The sequence below is a fragment of the Gymnoscopelus braueri genome (assembly GCF_963280865.1).
Source record: "Gymnoscopelus braueri genome assembly, chromosome: 14".
Lineage (NCBI taxonomy): Eukaryota > Metazoa > Chordata > Actinopteri > Myctophiformes > Myctophidae > Gymnoscopelus > Gymnoscopelus braueri.
In genome coordinates, this window is record NC_137619.1 from 37,821,312 (window position 1) to 37,846,252 (window position 24,941).

Consider the following 24,941-nt stretch of genomic DNA (forward strand, 5'->3'; position numbering starts at 1 on the left):
TGTGCAAATACAACACAATACAAAACTTGTGTCGCGACATGATTTATGGATTTCACTCTGAAAAGATAGTCCACTTCCATATCGAAAAGATAAACCACTTTCATATTGAAAAGATAGACCACTTTCTTGCTATCAGCGCTCATGGGATTGCTTGATCATTTAGTTCAGACATCTTTGGCGTTGTCATGCAAACATTGATGTATTATGCATGTTAGGGTATCAACACAAAAGCAGAGAACAAATACTAAATGTTCTACTGTAGCGTACTATTATTGACAGGGCCGCATTAACTGTGGAACTTAGTGGAACTTGTGTTCCACGGCCCGCAGCCTGCAGGGCCCAGTGAGAATGATAGACAGTTTAGACACTGTAGTTATAGCAGAAACAGACTGTTGGAGAGGCTGTGCTGTGCCCTGTGTCTGTGCAGTGTGACTGTCAGCGCCGCTCGTGCTGGCGGTGGCACATGCACCGAACGCACATGCGGTGCGCGTTCATTCGCTGGGCGTGCGAACGCACCCGATATTGTCCGATTAATGTTGAGGGGGGGCCTTTGATTTTGTGTTGTTCCACGGCCCTGAGGGGTCTTAATGCGGCCCTGATTATTGACCAAGGAAACGTATGCTTAATTTATATACTTGTGTCGTACAACGTGACGCGATGCGATGTGTTCTGGGCTTGTAGATCATCTCTTTTCAGCACGCAACACCATTGTATGACTATTTAAACCAGGCTTTAATTTGCACTCTTCACTCAACACTGTCAGGCAACCATCCTAAAAAAAACAACCACACAGTTTCATTTTTAAACTACATTTATTTAAAAAAAGAAAAAGAAAAAGCAACCAGTGTCCCATCTGGGATGAGACAGCTTACGGAGAGAGAGACATTTTGTAAAAGCATACAAAACAAACCGTAATCTAGCAGCATCCAAATGTTGGAATCTCCAAAAACAAATCATCATTTATAGATTTAAATATATAATTTTGCCCTGGCAAGCTACAGTACACACTTTACAACATACACAGAGCATTCTCTCTCCTTAGTGCAGAAAAAAAAATCAACAAAATAAAAACAAATACCCTTAATAAAATAAACAACTTTAGGTTAAATAAGCTTAAATAATGGTGTTAAATACAAGACACTTCTGTGGCAGATCTGTACAGAAATAAACACATTTGGCATTGTAAGTGTAGTTCACTGGAGCTTGCTCTGATGCGCTATAAACCACTGTATAAGAACACATTATGCAGTGATATACTATATACACGCACGCGCACGCGCAAACACTCACACATACACACCTCTGCGAACCAACGCGCACACATCAGGTTGTATATCAGTGAGCCACAGACAAGGCATGTGTTTATGAAAGAGAACTAAAAGCAAAGAAAAACAATCCACTTACACCCAACATTTTCTTTAGGCACAGACTCTTCCTGTTTTATAAATACATGTCAAATACAACCGCTCCTCGACAGGAATTTGTTCACGCTTGTGCTAACATTTTCTAAAACACAGTTTTGCAACTACCACTTCTTTATTGCTAGGACATTGTGACAGTGAATTGAAACTACCGACAAACAGTTTTTCATATGTGTAGGGAAAGCACCTTTAAACACCAAAATTACTGCTGTGTGACCCTATATATTACAACACTGGGGGGGAAAGAAAGTGGAACATGAAAGAAAAAGCGCTTGGATCAAACATCAAGCCTCTAAATCTTTGTGACTTTGGGAACTGGGAACCAAGAAAGTCCAGCAAAAAATAGATCTCAGTTGAGCTACATTCATTTTTTTTTTTCCTTCTCCCCCACACTGTACTTTTCAAGAACGCCACATGTGGATTTCCCTCGGTGCAAGCAGACAGTAAGCACCACTTCATTATGTCCAGTACATTCCTCCCCTCCTCCCTGCTATCCATTCATCTCCTCTCCTCCGTGACCCCGTCTGGTTTCCTGCTCTCTGGATCCAGGAAAAGGCTGGTACCAGGCCCCGCCAGGCTCCCCACAAACAGCTGAGCGACAGCGAGCGCAGTACAGTAAAACACAGTACAGTGCAGTACAGTACAGTACAGAGTATGCAGCACAGTAGACTGGAGTGACACAGGTAGATCACAGGCTTTACTACAGTACATGAGCTCTAAGGCTTTACATTCCACTACTGTTTAGGGGAATCCCAGGGATTCAGGCAGGGTGGAGAGGGTTGGTGGATTGGATTCTCTCCCAACTAAGGGAGACGAGGGAGTTTTCCCCGCAAGAGACCGGTCAGTTTGCTTCAATTGGGGAAACCATTGACAGTACCTCCGATGCTCCCTTGCAACACCGACAGAGGGGGCTTCCCGAAGCTATACGTGTCAGGGGTGGGGGGTTCAAGTCTCTCCACATGAGCTGGAGTTATAGTCTCCCAGGTAGGATGCTATAAGAACAAGTTTTCATTGCGCCTGGGAAACTAAACGTGATTGTATGATTTCGAAGTCTGTTTGCCCATGGATCATCTGGAGGTGGGGGGCGGGGGGTCTCTCCTACGGGTGGAGTAGGTGCCTGGGAGCAGCGGAGGCAGTCTCTTGGCCTCTCTCAGGGTTTCTTGTCGATGGAATGGAAGAACCACTCGGTGAACTTCCTGAGCTGTGCGGAGGCAGTCTGACTCTCCTCCTGAAGGCGCATGTTGTCCTGTCTCAGGTGCTGGACCTCCTCTTGCAGAACGGCCTTGTCCTCTTTCTCCTGATCAAGGCACACACACACACACACACACACACACACACACAGTCAGTGCTGGGCCACAAGGTACGAGTAAATGGATTTTTTTTTTTAACCCATTAAGACCGGGAACGCATCTGTGTCATTTTAAGATTTCAAGCGTTGTAGATCTGCTATTTCAGAAAAAAAACGTGAACATTTTTGCAAATATTCTTATTTATTTTTATTTTTAAGCGAACATTTTTAAGTCAAATCTTTGCTTCTGGGGGGTCCCTGGAACAACATATTTTGAGATGGGGGTCCGCAGCCAAATACATATCATTTTGGGGGTCATTGACATGAAAACAGTTTGAAAACCACTGATATTATAGCAAGTAAAAAAAAAACTGTTAGAGATTTAGAAGACATTTGTAGAAACCCCAGAAGCAAAGATTTGAGTTACAAATGTTAGCTTTAACAAAATATATAGATTCAATGATTTGCACACATTTTCACGATTTGTTTTTCAAAAAATAGCAGATCTACAAGCTCATAGCGCGTAGCGCATAAATCTGCTTTTTCTTTTAATAGCCAAAGAAATCTTTACATGACACAGATACGTTCCCGGTCTGAATGGGTTAAAGTGTTGATAAAAGCTGTACCATTATAAGCATACAATACATCCATCTTTCCACAGTGCTGCTTAAAGGGGGATGGGGCGGGGGGGGGGGGGGGGGGGCTTTAGCAGGGCAACGTGGTATACTCAGTGGCGTAAGTGCACTTCCCTTTTTTCCAATTTAAGCACATTAGAAGGAGGTGGGGACATTTTCGGCCGGGGACATGAAAGGAAACAGGATATTGAATGAAGAGGACAAGGTGGTAGGCTACTTCAGAGAGCACAGTGCGCTCATTATTCAGAGCCTGCCCACGTGCATTGTGTGGCACAGATTTCCTCTCTTTTTACTGCCCTGCCACATGTGTGCCATTTAGCGATGCATATCTCAAACCGTGACACAATAGAAACAGCAGGGGCACGAGGGGACACAAAGGCAACCAAATAGCTGAATGTCTTTGCTTTTTGCACCAAACATGTCCAAGTCATTAAAAGCCTTCCCCAGAATAGAAAGCGCATTATGGCAGACCGAGAGGGCATTGTGTGTGTGTGTGTGTGTGTGTGTGTGTGTGTGTGTGTGTGTGTGTGTGTGTGTGTGTGTGTGTGTGTGTGTGTGTGTGTGTGTGTGTGTGTGTCACACAGTATGAGAGTGTAACGCACCTTTCTGAGGTCATACTGCAGCTGTCTGAGGATCACCTCCAACTGGTTGACTTTACCAGTCAGTGTGGAGGGAGCTCTACTGCAGGGGACATATATAGGAGAAGATATACAGTAGGTGAGATATAACAGGAATTTGTGCACTTGATAGTGGAGCTACTGCATACTCGCAAAACATATTGCTGTATTCATTCATATCAAATAACATTGCGGCATTAAAAACATATGATACAGAAAATGAGGATATACCACTTAAGCCTTAGTCAAAGATTTTCCAAAAGATCACATCTACAAGCCGACTGAGCTTGTAGATCATTATAGGCAAAATATTCGCCTATAATAGCATGCTTAAAATAGGGACGCAATGGGTAAATCACTTGAACCCTAGCGTCCCTTTTCTGGGCATGTCATGATAAGCAAACATTGGTCGAAAATCACAGAGCTTGTAGATCGGCTTTTTGGCAAAGAGATTTGGTGTAGAGGGAAACAATGAGTGGGCCAAGTATACACCCCTGGGGGACCCCAGTCAAAGAAGTACAGTATATAGGGTTTAAGTGGTTACAGTTGTTAAGGACTGTATTTGTGCATGTGTGTGACTTGGTGATGATGCAATAATATGGAGGGTGCAGGGTGGTGTATTGCTAGCGGTGGAAAAGCCTTACCCTGCCTCCAGGGCGGCGCCCTCTGCCGCTGCCACGCGTCTCGTCAGCTCTCTGGAGATCTGCAGCGCCTCGGCTCGTTGCATGTCCGTCATGGTGCAGAATGACGCCACACGCTGGTCTGGGGGACGCCACAGGAAAACACACTTTTACTTTACATTTTGCTCTGGTTGTCATTAAGGGTCTGGTGGTGGTGGGTGGACTCTGGGAGCCGTAATTGGACCTTCGGTGCCGGGTAATGGGGATTAAACTAAAATGGGGATTTAATAAACAACAATTGCAAAGGAGAAATGTGTTCAGCAGCAACAGGCTGAATGGTGTCAACATGCAGTTATATCGGAATACAGCAACATCAGACTTGCATGCGAGCAGTGGTGGAAAAAGTACTCAATTGCTTTGTAAAAGTATCAATACTGCAATGTAGAAATACTCTGTTAGAAGTAAAAGTCCGGAATTCAAAATTTACTTGAGTAAAAGTACAAAAGTATTGGCATCAAAATGTACTTAAAGTACCAAAAGTAGCAAGTACTCATTATGCAGAATGTCCCATTTCAAGTTTTGAAATGTATAACAATCTTTTGAAAATAGCAGATCTACAAGCTCACAATGCGTCGCATCGTGACGCATTGTGAGCTTGTAGATCGGCTATTTTCAAAAGGCCGAAATGTATACAGAGCTGAAATGGTTAATGTAGGTTTTGTATTAATAATCAAAATCTACAAAGTAACTAGTAACTCAAGTTTTCAAATAAATGTAGTGGAGTAAAACTACAATACTTGGATCCGAGATGAAGTGGAGTAGAAGTAAAAGTATTGGAAATTGGAAATACTCAAGTACAAATACCTCAAAATTGCACTTAAGTAAATGTACTTAGTTACTTTCCACCACTGCATGCGAGCATTTCAAAATGGTGGGAGCGTTCTGTTTATGCAATGTGTGAATGAAAGCGGCTGTTGCAAAAGTGTGGTCACTCAGCATCACCATGGCCACTAACTAAGTACTCCTCCAATACTGACTGATCAATCGCCACATAATTCTAAAAACAATATGGTGAAAAGCATGTTTTTTTTTAAATCAAAGACATCAAATGAGTCCCATGGTGCTTCTCCCTCTGTGCCCCAGCCCTCTCTGTATAACATGACAGCTGTTTGGCTCATAATGGGCCGGGTCCCAGAGAGCTGTCAAACAACCAGTCATGCCAGTTTTTTTACCATATCAGGTCCTTAGCCCATTAAGACCGGGAACGCATCTGTGTGCCATTTTAAGATTTCTTTGGGCTATTAAAAAATAGCAGATATACAAGCTCATAGCGCGGCACTCGGTGCCGCGCTATGAGCTTGTATATCTGCTATTTTTGAAAAATCGTGGAAAATGTGTGCAAATCTTTGAATATCTTTGAAATATGTTTTAAAGCGAAAAAAATTTACTCCGATCTGTGCTTCTGGGGAACTACATATGTTGTTGCCTGGAACAACATATTTTGAGGCGGGGGTCTGTGACCAAATACATATAATTTTGGGGGTCCTTCACATGAAAAAAGTTTGAGAACCACTGATATTATGGCAACATATGAGCTATATCTACAAGCTATGAGCTTGTAGATCTGCTATTTTTGAATAGCCAAAGTGTATAATAATGCTTTTTAACTTAAATCAAAAAATGACCCAGATGCGTTCCAGGTCTTAAAGGGTTAATGCATGGACAATTTTTTTTCAAAAAACTGTTAGGATTTAGAAGACATTTTGTAGAATCCCCCAGAAGCAAATATTTGAGGTAAAAATGTTCGCTTTAAAAATATATATATTCAAAGATTTGCACCAATTTTCCACGATTTTCCCCTGAAATAGCCAAAGAAATCTATAAAATGACACACAGATGCGTTCCCAGTCTGAATGGGTTAAGCTTTGCTCAAAGCCCCGTGGAAAACACCAACTTGGCACATTATAGGCTCGGGGAACTGCTCACTATGCAGCCTTAATGCTTTATTGTCTTCTTTCCAACCTTTCCCTCTCGAACCCTTGGTCTGAGAGACTCAAGAAAGGGAGCACATCATCGCTGTCAGGTGGAAACCTTGTATGACCAAAACTGTTACTTTTCAGGAAGCTGAAAAGGGATAGTTCACCTCCAAAATGACTTTTTTTTCCTATCGATTAGTCACCCTATGGAGACTTGAATTCATGTTCCGGTAGGAGACACAAAGAGTCTCCTTTGTGTCTCCTACCGGAACCGCTGCCTACCGACAAAAGTGACTAATCAATAGGGTGAATTAATACTTTTCACTGGTTAAATATTCATAATACCCACAGACAGATTTAACCACTTTCAAACTGGCGTCCCTATTTGGGCAATGGGCACATCTTAATAGGTGGAAATTGATAGCCGATCTTGTAGATCGGCTATTTTTGCTACTTTTGTGTGACACTGCCATACGACGTATGGTCGTAAGTATAAAAGAGGGCATTTCTTACAAAACTGAGTTGAAAAGTTGAAATACGGAGATACAAGGTTTCTGCCCCTAGAAACGCCAATATGCATATTAATAATAATACAAAGATTACAGGAGCTCCTCCGTTCATTTAGCCCCAAATGAAACCTAATCCTCTCAGAGACAAAGGCTCATGTACCGCCGAGTGGCTTGTTCAGATCCAGCAGGAAAAAGAGACCGAGCTCTGATTTCCATATGAATGAACATTTTCCCCCATGCTTGATGGCTGCATCAGAAAGATTAAAGCCTTCTAAGAAACCAGTCACGGAAAAGCTGATTACCATTTTATTTTTTGAACCAATGTCCATTAATTCATAAAGACCTGAAGCCGATCCTACAAAATGTCAAACAGTTTTCTAAAAAGCGTATGTTTCTATATCAGTGGTTCTCAAACATTTTGTCAAGGACCCCCAAAATTATATGTATTTGGCCGCGGACCCCCATCTCAAAATATTTCGTTCCAGGGACCCCCAGAAGCAAAGATTGGAGTTAAAAAATATTTGCTTTAAAAGAATACATAAATTCAAAAATCTGCACACATTTTCTAAATTTTTCAAAAATATCAGATCTACAAGCTCGTAGCGCGGCACTCGGTGCCGCGCTATGAGCTTGTAGATCTGCTATTTTTGAATAGCCAAAGTGTATAATAATGCTTTTTAACTTAAATCAAAAAATGACCCAGATGCGTTCCAGGTCTTAAAGGGTTAATGCATGGACAAATTGCATAAAAAAATAAACATAATAAACATAATTGCGCCGATGACAAAATATGTGTCTGTCTTCATGAACATACCATACAGTGTATGTGTTTGGGAGGGAATATCGAAAATGTCCAGTCATTATGACAGCGGAACCTTTTTCCACCATTACCCCAAAAAGCCTCAAAGTAATTTGCCAGAATCCATTTTGATGCCGTCTGTTCCTATTTGCCAGCCTCCAAAGCACATAATGCCTTGCAGGCCTGCTGCAAGTCATTATCACTTGCCTATTCACATAGTGAAAGCTCAGCCCAAATAGCCTCTTAACATCCTCATAAATGCCACTCTTAAACATAGCTTGGTGAAACAGAACAGTGGACAGTAAAAAGAATGGATATATAAATATATCAAACTAATAAGAATCTGCCTTGCGCCTCAGCAGCAGCCAAACCACCCTCCACCCTCCATCCCCCACCCCGGGTTTAATCAGAGCTGGTTAAACAAACATGGTACAGAGGCAGCTTTGAGCCTGTAAGGCCTGCCTGCATGCCCACTCGCCCCTGGGCAACAGGGTTGCACTTTACCCAGCGTTCTCTGGGCTACCACACAATGCAAGGATGGGGCTTCTGGGACAAAATCTTTCTGCCTGCCAGCCTCTGGATCGTATCCACTGATGCCGATCATGTTAAATGCTTAGACGGGGGAATAAACAACAGGGAAAACACATCACAGGAAGAAGTCCTTCGGAGGTTCCATGATTCATCATTTATTGCAAATGAACGCTCACACGCTGTGCCGTTCACACTTCGCCATGTAAGACAGAGATCAAGTGACAAAACATGGGGTTTGTCAGTGTTTTCCTGATTGATGGAAACCATATGAGAAGTGAACATGACTTCAACCAAACAAATATCAACTAAGTGACAAAGCAGGCTTATGAATGAACTGAAAGCACAAGCGACTGAGAACAACACAATGCTATCCTTAAGTCTGATTTATACCTCGTCGTACGAGAGCATAAATTAAATCATTATTCTGCAGTGTATTCTTGACAAGGGTCATTCATACATGGCTTGCCTTCTGCATAGACCGGGGGCGTTTTGGGGGCCAAATGCGGCCCCCAAAGAGGTCCAATGCGGCCCCCAACATGGTTTTCAGAAAAGTAAAAACATACTACCTTTTATGACTCCGCTGCAGCCCCCTCCATTAGCATTGTTTGTGAGACACAAAAAAATAAAAAAAGGAAAGACCAACCTTGATTTCTAATAAAATCCCCCTCTTAGATATAATGTGAAAGTACATTTGCATTAGGCGCGTTCAGATGGGAGATATTGGACAATTCTCATTTTACGTCCTTAAAAGAAAGAATGCACCGCATACAGTGAAGCACACTCAGAATTTAATGGTCATATTAGGGCCACAGAGCAGCTGCAATTACCCCCAAACTATCAAGCCAAGGGTTTAATTGTCAGAGGCAGCGGTTAGGGCACTCTCCCTGAGTGGCGTCTTGCTGGGTTTATGGTGTGAAAAGTGGATTTTATGTCTGCGCTGAGAAATGACGGCTCACTTTTTTCCAAGTTAGAGCTTCCATGGCAATCACAGTAGGTCTCAAGGCAAGGGGCACAAATAGGGAAAAAGATTGTCAAAAATCCCCTCCCATTGCACTTCAGAGAAACTCACACACACACACACACACACACACACACACACACACACACACACACACACACACACACACACACACACACACACACACACACACACACACACACACACACACACACACACACACATACATACATACCAGCACACACACACAGTACACAAACAAGCATGGAAGCATTTACACTCAAACTTACCTACACACGTGTGCCCGCGGCCGCGGCCACGTGCGTGCACACACACACACACACACACACACACACACACACACACACACAGACACACGCACACGCACGCACACGCACACGCACACGCACACACACACAGACTCTAAGCAACCAGGAGGGTGGTTATTACACAAGGTGCCAGCAGCATACTTGGGCTGAGCTGGTTACCTTCGAAGGCCCGTGCTGCATCGACCAGGTGAGACCAGTCCAGGCCCGAGGCAGTGTCTGGGAGGGGCATGAGGCCCGGGTCGCTGAACTTGGACCTGTCCGCCAAGGAGCCGTCAGAGAACCAGAACTCATCTGCAGAGACACCAGGCACACTCACATCAGTGGCCAGGCTCGTCCTGAGTTTATATAAGGGCCAGCCATGAGCCAACTCGCGTCAAAGCAAGCAAGAAGAAGGGACTGGGACAGAAATGGAGGGTCGCAGAAGGGACATATGGGAGAGAAGGGGGGATTCAAAGTGACCTTGGATCTCACCACGTCTCAGGGCCACCAAATCATGAGCGTGATGTCTATCCAAGTCGATCTGTGCACATGAAAGTGTGCCTGACCCTGAGCCCATGACCAGTAAAGCAGCTCACTTGAAATATCTTATCAAATGCCTCTTGGATAATTCAAAGATTAATCAGAATGGACCTAGAGGGGACATCGTTGAAAAGACTGAAAACAACTCAATAATGTGTAAGAGGTAGAAGAAGTGTATTTATAAATACCTGCTAGACTCACAATGTCACCTTCCCAACACCAAGCATACCTTTCACAAGGCGCTGTCTAAGGGGCGATAAATGACTTGTCTGAGTGAATGTCTTCATGTTTCAATCAATGCGGCACTTGCCGCTCTCTCTCTCTCTCTCTCTCTCTCTCTCTCTCTCTCTCTCTCTCTCTCCCACACTCTCGCTCTCTCCCTCTTACTGCTATAAGACAAGGTGTGCAATAAACAAGCTCTCGTTTCACATAGAGGTATTTAGAAAAACACGTCTGGAGATGTAGGGCGAGTGAGAGAGTGAGAGGAAAAAGGAGTGGAGAGAGAGAGAGAGAGAGAAAGAGAGAGAGAGAGAGAGAGAGAGAGAGAGAGAGAGAGAGAGAGAGAGAGAGAGTGCTGGAGGTGATGCTGGCACTCTTCTTTCAATGTAACCAACGTCTTGGAGCATGAGTGATTCACTGTTTACCAAATTGGACTGGTTCAGTGCGACAGGGCCTGTATTCACAGCTAACCTTCAAAACAATCAAGGAATCCATCAAGTTTGACAGCTTGAAGAGGCTAAAGACTGGAAAATATCTTCCCAAAAGCCATTTTCTGTCTAACAACACCGGCCAGGGATGAGCGAGGAATGGGCATGCCAATGAAGGGACAGGGAAGGGAGGCGGGTGGGCAGGGTTCTGATGAGTGAAAGGGACATTATGTATGACAGACAATATATGACAGCGCTGATAGAGAAATAAGCGTATTCACGTCACAGATCGAAAACGACTGTATATACGCAGTCCTCCTCTCTTCCTCACACCTACAGCAGTGCAGTCAGGACACATCGCGTTTTCTCGTCTCACCGTTCCGTTATTCAGCGGATGGCAGCAGAGAGGGGGGTTGGTGTGCGAGCCGTGCCGTGACAGGTGTCTGCTTAATGCAAGCGGAGTGGCAGCCGTGGCAAGTGGCGTGCTACCGCACCCAGTTCCAATTAAGTTGACTATATCGGGGAGTGCCACTGAAGTGTGCGCCAGTTGTGCTAATGATGTCAGTATGACACAAGTGGCTCTTCAAACAAGTATCTATATCCTGGCTCTTATCACGGCTGCCAGGGGAGTGGAGTGATAATCCAAGAACAACATGCAGAGAGATTCCACATCAGCTCCCCTCGTCTCTGGGCTGCACTCACATGGCGAGTTATATTTGATAGTAGCAGTCTTTATAAACGAGACAGATTCTCGCAGCAAACACCGGTGTACTGTCTACTGCCATACATATTTTTTAAATGTGACCGTGGTCCTGAATGCAACTGCGTTCGGTGTTTCTGGTATTCACCGGGCCCAGTGCGTGCTCCGCTGTAAAATCCCGAGTGTAAAAATGGATCTCATTTTGTTTTACCCTCTCAAGAGTTCAAATGACACTGTGGATTAGTCATTATAATCCACAGTACGCTGATCATTAGTGTACTCACTCCTCAGGTTGGAGGTTGCTCCCTGGTTGTGGACGATGCGCGGCGGTAGCGTGCTGTGGTATGGTGGCGTGGTACTGAACAGGATGTCGTTGGGCACGGCCTGGTCCAGCATGGAGCTGTGCGAGCTGGCGTAGGACGAGCCCTTGCGGTTGATGCTGCTGCACACGCTCTCGTCCGACAGCGTCCGGTAGAGGGAGCGCCGTGGCGACGGGGTTCCTGCCGTCTGTGTCTGAGGCGAAGGGAGAGAGAGACAGAGAGAGAGAGAGAGACGGAGACATTTAATGTAAAAATGTTGACTGACGTTTTCTACATATGACGCCAATAAATTGTGCTGATTTGAATTTGAGAGACGAAGAGAGTGCGAAAACGAGACGAATATAAACAAGACGGGGTCCAATCACGGCGTGGCTCCCATGTGGATCTCGGAGTTCATGGTCAGAGTATGTAGTCATCGTCTACAAGTCAAGTCGTCTATGATGTATAGACTCCATGTTTGGGAGAGGTTTCAGCCCGATCTTATCCTCATTGACTTCCATCAATTACGAAATTAAAGTTCATATTACAAAAGAGATCACACAAAATACAGGGAGTGTGGCGCTGATTGGTCCAGCAGTTTGTGATTTTAGCCTCGGACGGACACACACACACACACACACACGCACACACACACATTTCGGGAGGTCTCACCCTCCCGAAATGGGTCGGCAGGAGGGGTGAAAACAGCATGTTAGTGAACGGAGCCCAATGACCTGCCCCCCCCCCCCACCCCCACGCTAGCCTACCACCTCCTGTCTGCACCTTTCCTTTTTTATTCCCCTTCCCTCAGTGCAGCAGGTTTATACGAGCAGACAGCCGGGCGGGGCAGGAGGCAACGCCAGGGGAGAATGATCATGAACCAATTACAGCCTCTGCTCTCAGGAACATGCAGATGGAAGCTGAAGGGATGGATGGAAGTCTGACAGAGAGCTAAGAAATCCAGGAGATGGGGGACCACGGACATGGAGGCAAAGGGGAAGGGGCAGATACCATGCAACTGGGGACTTCAAGCCCGCCTGTGGCTGAGATGCAGGGAGGCTAAAGGATGCAACTGGCATTCTTCTAGACAGATAATACGCTTTTTAAATTATAAACTAGTGTAGGGCTGCAACTATCAATGTTTTTCTTGGTGATTATTCTATCGATTACTTTTCCAAAAAATGTAATAATCGAGAAACTGGCTTTTTGATATCAATGAATCATGGCAAATCGATTAGTCTCATTAACCACTTTAACGACTACAAGCTCACAACTCAAAGCGTCTTGACAAGTTATGACCTTGTAGTTAGGCTATTTCATCTTTTTTTTTTTTACTCTATAATTGTATTGAAATCGATAAAAAAAAAAAAAAGGATTAAATTGATTAGTTCGATGAACTGTTGCACCCCTAGTAGCGTGTGTATAAGGATGCACTTGATTTGAATATACTTAGTAATGGAAGCGCATGCACACACACACACACACACACACACACACACACACACACACACACACACACACACACACACACACACACACACACACACACACACACACACACACACACACACACACACAGTATATATATATATATATCACTTTTGTATAGCACCTGACGAAGCTCACGGCGAAACGCGTCGTGCTAATAAAATACTATAATGCAGTAGTAAGTTGTCCATCTGTTCCCTGGAGCGTGCAGTCCCTTCCTTGAAGGTCTTTTACCTTTTTTACAATATATATATATATATATATATATATATATATATATATACTATACAATAAAGGGATGCCATAGGGCAGTAAAATAAGCTTGAGAATACCTCCTCTTATCGAGGAACTGTCAGGAGAGATAATATGGTGGATCTCCAGGATGTGTCCATAGAATGCAGCCTATAAATACATCCACAATCCTGGCAAGCAGCTAAAGTCTAGAGTCTGTCTTTTCTTGTGAGCCCTCGTGTGACAGAGCACGGACAAAGACCCATGCGCACGGTCCAGTGGAGCAGTGGCTATAGCCTACAGGTGATTCCCCTTGCATCGCATAGCCAGGATTCACATGAATCGCGTGTCTGTGAGCGTAGGCCGCTGCTGTCAAGCTCTCTGTTGACTCTCTATAATAGGATCCTTGTCTTGAAAGAATCTCTGTCACAGAACAAACCTTTTAGAGGGCGTGTGTAATGCAATGTGGAGGTCAAAGGGGAGGCAAAGGCCAGGAAAGAACATTAAACAAGCCTCACTGCCCCGGGGAGAAGTACCAAATGGTGTTCCTGTATGGCCAATGATGCAGACAGAAACTACAGTATACATGATAGGAATGGAGTGATACTGGAGTAATATCACCACAGAGCGGCCATAGTTTTGACAGAGGATCCGTTGTTCAGAAAAAACACACAAAACCACAGAGTTCTCTCCCTCCCATAGTCGTCCCTCTTGCTTACATAAATATTGCACGGATGACATCAATAGTGGCCACAAATGATACGCCACACAGTTGGCCAGATTAGCTTTTGGCTCACCAGCTGTAACCAACAGCTAGACTGGTATCCCAACGCAAGCCAACACCCAGCCCTCGCATTTCAAGGACCAGATAAACCCCCACAAATCCTACGGTATTTACAAACAGCGACATAAGGGGTTTTCACGGGGGATTTTGACTTAAAAAAGGTCATTGCAAGTTTCCACCCTTAATGTTTAGGCCCCATTATGGTTTTCTCTCATCGAAACAACATTAAAAAAAAACTGTACGACAAAATAGTACGCAGATTTGGTGTTCCCGAACACAAAGTCACAGTAAATAAAGCCAATGGTAAAAGGGCTTCATGTTTTCCAGAGGCCATCTCTATTTATTACATAGTAGAAGATCACACTTGGCACACCGCGCATTTCACACAGGGTTGACTGAACCCGCTGTGTGCTTTCCGCATGAAATATTGCACTAATAAAAAGCCGCGCCGCGGTCTGTGCCGGGCTTTCATATACGAGGTGTGTCTAAATCTGTCTCAATCCACCTCAGCTCCAGCACCGCTTCTCAACCTGACACGGGCTGTTATTCGTTCTGATGTTATTGTACGTCAAAGTCCCGATCGGGTTCAGATTCCAGATACACAGGCATGACTTGTAAGAATTCTTGGCATTGCTGCTTTGCTTTGAAGAGCAAACAACAAGCGGGTGGGTGAGCGCTTTGACGTGCGCGGCTCCAGAGGATGTGTTCCACCAGTTCATGCCTTTTTTTTATTGTATTTATTTTTTTCCTTCCTCCTTTCCCACAGGAAGGTTTAAAAAGGGGGGAATGTTGCGGGAGAATACACTGTGAGCAGCCTTTTCCTTTTTACGTCAACCCGCACAATAGCCTGCCTGTCTGTGGAAGCAAAGCGTCCCCACGGACTGCTCGGCTGGCAAGGAAAATCTCCCCCCCCCCCCCCCGCACCTGCTCGCCCATACAGAACAGTGGCATCGCTTGAAGACACGCGCGTTAACCTTTGCAGCATTCTCTGCATGGCTGATCACATAGTACCTGAACCAAGGCAGGCCATATTGAATTAAAAAATAAATAAATAAGAGTAAATAAAAAAAAATTAAACATTTGTTTTTCTAACTGACATTGTATTTACAGTCGCTGCAGCTCCCAAGAAAAGAACAGCACAGTACGTGTTCATTGGGATCAGATGTGAGGAGGAGGAGGAGGAGGAGTCTGGCTCCGTGCCCGCTCACATGCATCTCTCTCCCAGATCACTTTTCCACACACACTACAATATATCCCACTGAAAGAGACAGGGGAACGAGATTACAGCAAAGGCCACGGTGCTCCATATATTCAACAGGCAGCACTATGTCCCATTGCACGTGCTGATTACAGACATTTTCTTCTCTGTGGGAAACGCAGAATGGAGTGGAATGGGAGGGGAGGGGAATATCACAGCTCGGGACCCGGTACACCTGCTTTCAGTTTAGCGCGGGGCGCTGACGTGCCTGTTCTCTCGTAAACACTGGAGTTGCGGTGGGGCCCAGTGAATGCAACCCGACAACAAAAACAACGAAAGTCTCTCTTATCTGAGAAGCCAGGAGCTGTGGTTATATCGCTGTCTCTCTCTCCTCCTCCGGGGAGGGGGCAACGTAATGCATTTGTATTAGAATTGAGCGGCATCCAAAAAATATCCTATTTGTATGTCTCCAGGGCCCTTTCCTGGTGGATAATGGATGGTAGTGGGGGGGTTGAGGGGGTACAGGATGGGGGACAGCGGGTTTCAAGATGCAATTAATAGAATCCGCAAGACCCAGAGACATCAAACATGGGCGCACTCTCTGTGACTTCCTGCCTTTTAATCCATGACATCCCGACCGAGCAAACCCGGGCCCCATGATAAATTAGATTACGAAAACAGTCTGTGCCCTTCCTGTGGAGGGAGAGAGAGAGGGAGAGAGAGAGAGAGAGAGAGAGAGAGAGAGAGAGAGAGAGAGAGAGAGAAGGCTGTCGACGGCGGAGCTGTGCGGGGTCGAGCCGATAGGCAGCAGATGTTTGTCCTGCACTTATTTGGTTTCCTATCGAGAGGTGATCTACTCTGGTCTCGGCCAGCTCTATCTCTCTCCTGTCTGATAGTCGGCAGGGTGGAACAGCCTCAAGACACAGATTTCATCCTGACCTGCCTTGTGCCTATAGATCCTTGTCCTTACTCTGTATTCATTGTGTTACCGCGACTCATTGCATCATCTTGTTAACCACTTATGCCGTCCAGTACATACGTCATCGTATGTGCGTGTGCGTGTGGGCATGTGTGTGTGCGTGTGTGTGTATGTTGTGGTCATGCATACGGTACTGTACATGCATATGTGTGTGTGTGGTGAACGGGTGTGACAGTGTCTCACCTTCCTCCTCTTGTCCTCTCCCGGGGGGCTGTCTGGCAGCATCATTTTAAGGTACTCTTCCTTGGACAGCCCCTGTAGTGCCTCACCCTCCCGCTCTGCAGCTTGCAGCCGACAGGCGGCCTCCTGCGCGTACAGCTGCCTGTAGAGGACAAACAGAGAACAGAGCTCGTCAACGAGAGGCTCTCCGGCGAGCTCCGTTCTGCCGGGGAGGCTCTCACAGGCTGACACGGCTTGGGGTCAAAGGTAGGCCCAGCGGTCCGGAAAATAATGTCAGCGGCGTCAATCAGGGGGCTTTCGCCGATGCTTCTCCCTGCCTCATGCTCAGGGTACACAAGTGAAGTTAGGGATTGACAGATTTGCGGGGGGTGGGGGTTAAGGGAAAAATGCAGCCAAGTTCTGTTGAGAGGTAGAGAGGAAGGAAAGGAGGTTTCAGTGAAGCGGATTGAAGACACGCGGGAGAGTCTGTCGTGGACTCCGGAGCGGTGCTCACGCAGGTAGCAGACAGTAACACATGCAGGAGGAGCCGTTAAGGACAGGAGATGGACCCAGGAGAGGTGTCATGGCCAAGACAGGAGAGAAGTGAGGAAAGTACAAGATTTCGCTACAGTGCGGGTTTCACCTTTAGAGTCAAGGGAGGGGAGCAGGGCAGGGACACAATATACCTGGCGTGTTTACGAGGATACGAGACCCTTGCCTGCTTGAAGTGAGCAGCCTGCGTGTGCTGAGTTCTGTTGGCAGGGTGTTAGATGGCCGGGGGGGGATTTGCTCGACAACTAGACAGCGTGGCAGCCTGGTTATGTGATGCGATTTCATAGCCTCATCCTGTCTCCCACGGCTGGCACCATGGCAACCAAACCCTGAATGCATAAACCTTGCAATATAATGGCTATGGGAGATATGCTAGTAGGCTAGTAGTAGACAGTGGGACAGCCTTGTTATGATGCTAGCTAGGGATACTACGATACAAACCACATGTGGCTTAACTTCAATTGAGTTATGCCCTATATACTTTGTCGTACGACTAATAGCGAAAATGATTACATTTTTAAACAATTCAATAAAATGTAAAAAGTATTTTTTATCTGGGCCGCTGGCGTCCTCTCTAAAGTAGCCTGACAGCACGGTGCGGGTTCGAGTCCCGATCCCGACGGCCTTTGCAGCATGTCACCCCCCATCTCTCTCCCCATTTCCTGTCAGCCTACTATCCTATCCTATCAATAAAGGCACAAAAGCCTAAATAAATAAATAAAAAGTAAGTCGTTTTTGAAAAATGTTGCCTATAACATGCCCAAAATAGGACGCCAGGTTGAGGGTGGTTAAGCACACACCTCACCCATGTGTAAATGACCATTACCCCCCCCCCCCCCCTGAAAAACATAGTGTCTGTTGTTGCTAACTTCCACATACGAGTGCCAGAGTCATTCTGACTGATGACGGGGTCAGAAGCAATGGGGCTTATCTTGAAGGCAGCCACCAGAAACGTCTAGATACTGTAGTTTGTCAGTGGAGCTCCTGACTTCCATGTACTTGTGGTACCTGTGATAAGGCTGCATATGGTGAGCCCTGCCCTCGCTCTCTATCTGTGTGCGTGGATTGGGAGTTGACAGGAAAGGCACACTGAGGCCAAGGTGATGTGAACAGGGTTAGTACGTAGCAGGAGGATTCCGTGGGAGATACAGCGGGAATGTCACAACCACCTGATGCACAGCAACCCACACCCAGCATGCCACACCACATGGCACGGTCCAGCACTTATGACACCGCCATGACAGTGGAGCGGGGCTGTGGCGTGGGGGGAGGTCAGTGATGGGGGGCAGGGAGGGTCAATCCAAAGCTGGGAGGGGGTGTGGGGGGTACGTTGGGTGGGTGGTGGTGGGGGGGGGGGGTTCACAGGGTTGTCTGGACTGTGTACCTGGAGCGCTCAGACAGCGTTTTGAGGAGGAAGGCTAACAAGCTCTCCGCTCCTCTGGAGCAAGAAGCAGCAGGAAGAAGAAAGCGAGAGAGAAACAGGCGTTAGCGTTAGCATCGCGTCGCAGCTACTGTAGCATCACACACACACACACAGTGGAGCAAAGCATCCAACAAACAAGGAAAGTTTTTAGAAGGAGAGTACGGGAGGAAGAAACGCTCATTATATTAGAACAATATCTGTGAGTGATATTAGGCCATTTATCATGAGACATTTGTTACGTAGGATGAAATAAAAACCATAGGCATACATAAACAAACGCAGGGGAGGGTAAACTCAATTACGGTGCTTTTTCATAACACTGCAGAAGATGACTACAGTGCATGCTATCAATCACAGAGCCCTTAAGTGGCAAATTTCACAGCCTAAATCTGATTACTCTGAAGCCATAGCAGAGAAGGGGTGGATGGGGGGGGTCTTTGAAAGCATCCCATTCTCTCTCCTCTCGCACACAAACAAATAAACAAACAAACAAACATACACACAGATATTCACACAGGTACAATTCACTCACACCATCTAAAGCTGCATTTCAATTTTGCCATGAATGGTTCCTCTGTGCTCTACAGTGCGCCATTTAATCACCAAACAGACACGTTCACTCTTCACAGTTAATATATAGACTGTGAGACTACACTTTCCCCTGGCTGAGGCACTGCACACATTTGTCTTCCTTTGTAGCATTTTCAAGGAGGATATTCCACGGCTGGCATCCTTGGTGTGTGTGTGTGTGTGTGTGTGTGTGTGTGTGTGTGTGTGTGTGTGTGTGTGTGTGTGTGTGTGTGTGTGTGTGTGTGTGTGTGTGTGTGTGTGTGTGTGTGTGTGTGTGTGTGTGTGTGTGTGTGTGTGCGTGCGTGCGTGCGTGCGTGCGTGCGTGTGTGTGTGTGTGTGTGCACAGTAAAATCCTGAGTTCATTTATCTCTGAGAGAGTGTAAATGGAACCAAATGGACCCGTAAAGGTCCATTTGGTTCCATTTATACTCTCTCAGATACACAATGGATACATTTAACATTGAGGATTTTACTGTGTGTGTGTGTGTGTGTGTGTGTGTGTTCCTGGCCGCTGTCCCAGTGGAGATGCTGACGCAGCCCATCGTCAGTGTGCCAGTCTGCAGGGACCTGGCATCACGGCGCTGATCAATAATCACAAGTGACACGTGCCAAGTGTATTATGTCTGCAGCTTCATCGAGCTTATTTATTTTGTGGCTGTCGGCTACAATCAAGGCCAGTTCTGTGCACACTGGGTGGGCTGAGGAAGATGCTGCTATCGAAGCGGTTCTGGCTCCTACTACCCTGGGAAGCTGCTTCATTTATTCTGCTTCAAATAGCCGATCGACAAGCTCACGTGCGACGCGTTGTGGGCTTGTAGATCAGCTGTTTCCGGCACACGACGCATCACATGATGAAGTATACATCAGGATTAACTCATTCAGTGCCAATGACGTCGCCGACGTCACGTTTTTCATAAGCCCAGAGTGCCAATGACGTCGCCGACGTCATTGGCACCCAAGATATGATGATTTGAAGATTTGCTGCTCCATTCACTTCTTGTTTAACTTCTTACTGAAAAAGGCTGTATCTCGGCTCCTAAGCACTTTTTTTTTTACAATGTATTTTTCGCCTTGGCACAGGGGTGATAAAGCCAGAAATAAGTTTGGCAGCGCTTCAGTGAGAATACATAAACAATAAGACTAATCCATCTTGGAATGAGGACGCAAACTGGATTTGACAGTAGTCCTCAACGCTTTTGTGATTTAAGAGCACACCCTGCAATATTTTCATGCATACAACGCACACACACACGCGCGCACACGCACACGCGCACACATTCACATGCGCACACTCACCCACACTCTGAAATGTTGGAAGGTTCCTCAATGCAATGGCCATCATCATCATCATCAGTCTTCTTCATGCCCACTGGGTGCTCCATGGTGCCAGACTGTGGGCGTGTCTGTCCACAGGCCTCTGAGCTGGGCCCCGCCCCTTCCCCCGGCCCCGCCCCCGAGCTGCTGGTTTGTGGGATGGTGTACACCTTGGAGGAGTCGGTGGACATACAGTATCTGGCGCCCCGCGCCAGGGGACTACCCGAGTGGTGCGAGCCACTGGTCGGAGAGCACAAAATAAAAGCAACATGTGACACAAAGAATGACCAAAGTAAAAACAGACAAACAAGCAGATGAATGGGCAACATAATGTGAACAAATACAAGTACTATGTGTACTCTATTAAGACTGGGATTGTTAAGGACTGAGGCTGAGGTGATTTGGCTTTGACGGTATAGCTATACTACAGAGATACTGTATCTAGTGATATACAGTTTCTGACTTTAGCTGACTTGACTTGAATGCTACTATAGCTATTAATTTAACCCATTAAGACCGTGGACGCATCTGTGTCATTTTAAGATTTCTTGGGCTATTCAAAAATAGCAGATATACAAGCTCATAGCGTGGCACCGAGTGCCGCGCTACGAGCTTGTAGATCTGCTATTTTCGAAAAATATTGAAAACAATATTTTTAGAATGTTTTCAAAAAACTGTTTTTTTGAAAACATTTTAATAATCGCCTCAGGTCTTAATGGGTTAAATCAGTGGTAGCAAACCTTTTGCATGCTATTAATGGACATACATATTCTGGTCTTTGTTTGCTCTCTTTCTTTGTGAAGAGAATAGGGTCATTTGCAGACAGTACACTGTACTGTTTGAGTATGAAAGTGGTAGCATGAAGCATTTTCGCCATTATTCACCACCAACAACATGTAAGGTATGTGAGCCTATCTAGTAAATCAGTCCAAGAGCGCTCAGCCTGTTTTTCTTCTAGTTTTCTTGCGTTGATCGTTTCATCTAATGGAAGGCTCTAGGACCGCCGACCGGCTCATCTCACTCTCTTCTGATCTGCTCTGGTCTTTCATCTCTTTCATCTCTCATCTCGCTGCCACAAAGAGGAATCACCTGTTAACAGCTCAACTTAACCTCTTAAGCCCTGTTTTATATTTCGTTGTACGACGGTGCGTCACACGAAAATACCAAATATAGCTGATCTACTTAGCCACTTAAAGGGATAGTCCACCCCCAAATGACTTTTTCTCTATCGATTAGTCACCCCATGGAGACTTGAATTATTATGGATATTTTTTAAGCCTAAGCCAATAATTTGATGACCGGCAGCGGTTCCGGTAGGAGACACAAAGAGTCTCCTTTGTGTCTCCTACCGGAACCGCTGCCTACCGGTCCGCTGGTCATCAAATTATAATTATATATTATTTTTTTTGGGTGAACTATCCCTTTAAGCTCTGTTTCATACTTCCATCGTATGAGGGGTGTTGCACAAAAATAGCTGAAACAGCCAATCTATGAATATCTTTGAAAACTTGCAAGGGGGGAACAACAGACCCCCAAATTGGATCATGCTAAAAATTCAAACCTCAACCATCTGAACTCCTTCTACGCTCAAACTGCGTGGGGGTTAGATCATTGCTTCTCAAAGTGGGGTCCGGGAACCCCCAGGGATCCTTGTGGGGGGTACCAGGGGGTCCCCAGCAAAATTAATAATATAGTGTCACAATCATGTTAACCACTTTAACCATATTTCATACTTTGGCTATTCAAAAATAACAGATATACAAGCTCATAGTGCGGCACCGAGTGCAGCGCTATGAGCTTGTAGATCTGCTATTTTAGACAAATCTTGAAGATTTGTGCAAAATTCTTCGAATATATATTTTCAAAGCAAACATTTTGAACTCAAATCTTAGCTTCGGGGGGGGGGGTCCCTGGAACAAAATATTTTGAGATGGGGGGGTCCGCGGCCAAATACATTATCTATTCGGGGGTCCCTGACATGAAAAAGTTTGAGAACCACTGGGTTAGATAACCTTCGTCAAAGAAAGAAAAGAAAGAAAAGAAAACATCCTCTGGTGGATCTTAGCTTGAAGCACAGAATCCGCTACATCCATATTCATGCCCATCTGGCCCATGCCCTAAAAAAAACATGTGTTCCAACTGTTTAACTGTTTCTTCAGATGACACTGAAGTGTCATAGGCTCCTACTGTATGTCAGAACTGAACAGTAGAATGGGTGGTGGTGGTGACAAGAATGATTTGCTTTCCTTTGATATGATATGATGGACTGGACAGGTTTAGAGTTTGGGGTCCTTTTTGTTTTGCTTTGAAGCAGGCACGTTGATGTCCATATAAGACAATCCTTGACCGACAGATTTTTTGGCAGTGTGTCAGATTTTTTGGTGCACACACACACGCACACGCACACACACACACACACACACACACACACACACACACACACACACACACACACACACACACACACACACACACACACACATGCACACACACACACAGGTCAGTGATCTGAACAGATTGCGGGGTAACATAATCCTACGTGGGATGAACGAACAAGACGTCCATTTTGTTTTAAAGACAGACTGTGTGGAAGCTCCAGGGCCAACCCGCTCTGAAGCCCCACCTTCCTCCCAGCTGGACCCCAGACTGGTGGCGGGGACATGGAGGGGGGGGCGCCGCCAACCCCCCCCCCCCCCCACCATGTCACTCCAGCCCGACCGGTACCCTGCTTATCAGCTCTGGCACAGTGGGACGGAGCAGCCTGCAGGTCACTGGAGAGGGAGTACAGCTGGGCGATAAGGTCAGGTAACAGCTACTGACTGTCCCAGTGTGTGTGTGTGTGTGTGTGTGTGTGTGTGTGTGTGTGTGTGTGTGTGTGTGTGTGTGTGTGTGTGTGTGTGTGTGTGTGTGTGTGCGTGTGCGTGTGCGTGTGTGTGGTCACCCCACCCAGGTGGTCGGTGCATATGTCTACTATGTCTATAGACTCAGTGGATTGTATATACCACGAGAGAGAAAATGCAATTTCCCCCTGGCGGACGTATCAATGACCTGACACACAAACACACTGTTATCTTCCGATTGCCAAGAATGACGTAAAACATATAGGACATACATTGTTGACATTAACCAGCCTTTTTCTTAGTTAAAGGTCACATCTCGGGATCCTCTGCATGCTGCCGTACTACATGCAGTGGACATTTGAAGCTAAATTGGTCGAACGTAGCCATTCGAAAGCCACCCTTCAGGGTTGAAAAGGTTACTTGAACACGCACAGATGAAAATCTACGTTTCTATCATAGTCATATAAAACACATCCATGTCTTACTGTACTGTACCTGGAATGGGAGGAGATCTCGCTCAGGTCGCCGATGCTGCCCTCGGTCGCGTGACCGGCCATGATGGCCGAGGCGTAACCCTGCGGCAGGTACAGTTTCCCGTGGTCCTCCTCCGACGCCCCGTCGTCGTGGTGCTCCGACGATGCCCAGGGGTGACCCTGCTCCCCCGCCCTGCCTTGCAGCATCACGCGGGCCCCCGCGGGCCCCGCACAGGGGTTGGTGTCGATGCCGCTGTCCGTGGAGGCCCCTTTGATGTAGGTGAGGCCCAGCATCTCGGGGTCCATCAAGTCTCCGGAGCCAAAGTGCTTATTATCGTCGCTGTTGCTGGAGGCGTTGCTTGAGAGGGTGTTGCTACTCGAGTGGCTGGAGTTCTTATCTCCTGTCTGGTAGAGAGAGAGGGAAAGAAAGAGAGAGAGAGAGAGAGAGAGACAGAGGCTGGTAAACCCCCCAGCAGACCTTGGTTGAACAGCACTTGCTTGTTATATCTTTCCTTGAGTAGCCCGTCTGGGGCGAGGTCTATTCCATCCAGACAAATCAGATGTTTATTCAGAACCTTATTAGCTGGCAGTTAATTAGCTTATTAACTGAGGTGACATCTATTTTTCTTGTTGTCCACACATGCGATTAGTGAAACACAAATTGGGTTGTATACGTACTTGCCTAAACGTTTTTGGAATTTGTTGTATCAATTCTAAACCATACTTGGCATACTCATTTATAATCAGAGAGCCATCCATCAACAAGCAAATAGAAGCCACAGAGATCAAGGCAGTAGTACCCATAATGCATCCTCAGATACATTATTGAAGTCCTTAATGTTGCATTTACAGTAGATCAATACTGATGACAGCAGGCTTCTCAGGGAATGGGGTTAGGTTAAGTTCAACGTAATGGGAGGACAGGAATTAAGTGGCTTCTGCATTAAAACCCATCATGTGTCCTTTTTAATGCCATGCAAAGGCCTAGGCCAGCTAAATCATGGATGAACTATGAATCACATTACTTTAAAGAGAGAAAAAAAAAAGGACTCTGAGCTTTGGGGACCAAGATAATGGAGAAA

General features: G+C 45.9%; 1 protein-coding gene across 1 annotated transcript in view; it reads right to left on the minus strand.

The window, feature by feature from the left end:
- Positions 1 to 887: 887 nt before the first annotated feature.
- LOC308101105 (signal-induced proliferation-associated 1-like protein 2) overlaps positions 888 to 24,941 on the minus strand; it is a 122,877-nt gene continuing 98,823 nt past the window's right edge. Inside the window, 8 exon segments of the mRNA XM_080450441.1 lie at positions 888 to 2,718; positions 3,947 to 4,025; positions 4,606 to 4,723; positions 9,843 to 9,974; positions 11,834 to 12,062; positions 16,712 to 16,850; positions 20,529 to 20,786; positions 23,882 to 24,264. Of these exon segments, the coding sequence (XP_080306567.1) occupies positions 2,572 to 2,718; positions 3,947 to 4,025; positions 4,606 to 4,723; positions 9,843 to 9,974; positions 11,834 to 12,062; positions 16,712 to 16,850; positions 20,529 to 20,786; positions 23,882 to 24,264 (1,485 nt within the window). The 3' untranslated portion in view covers positions 888 to 2,571.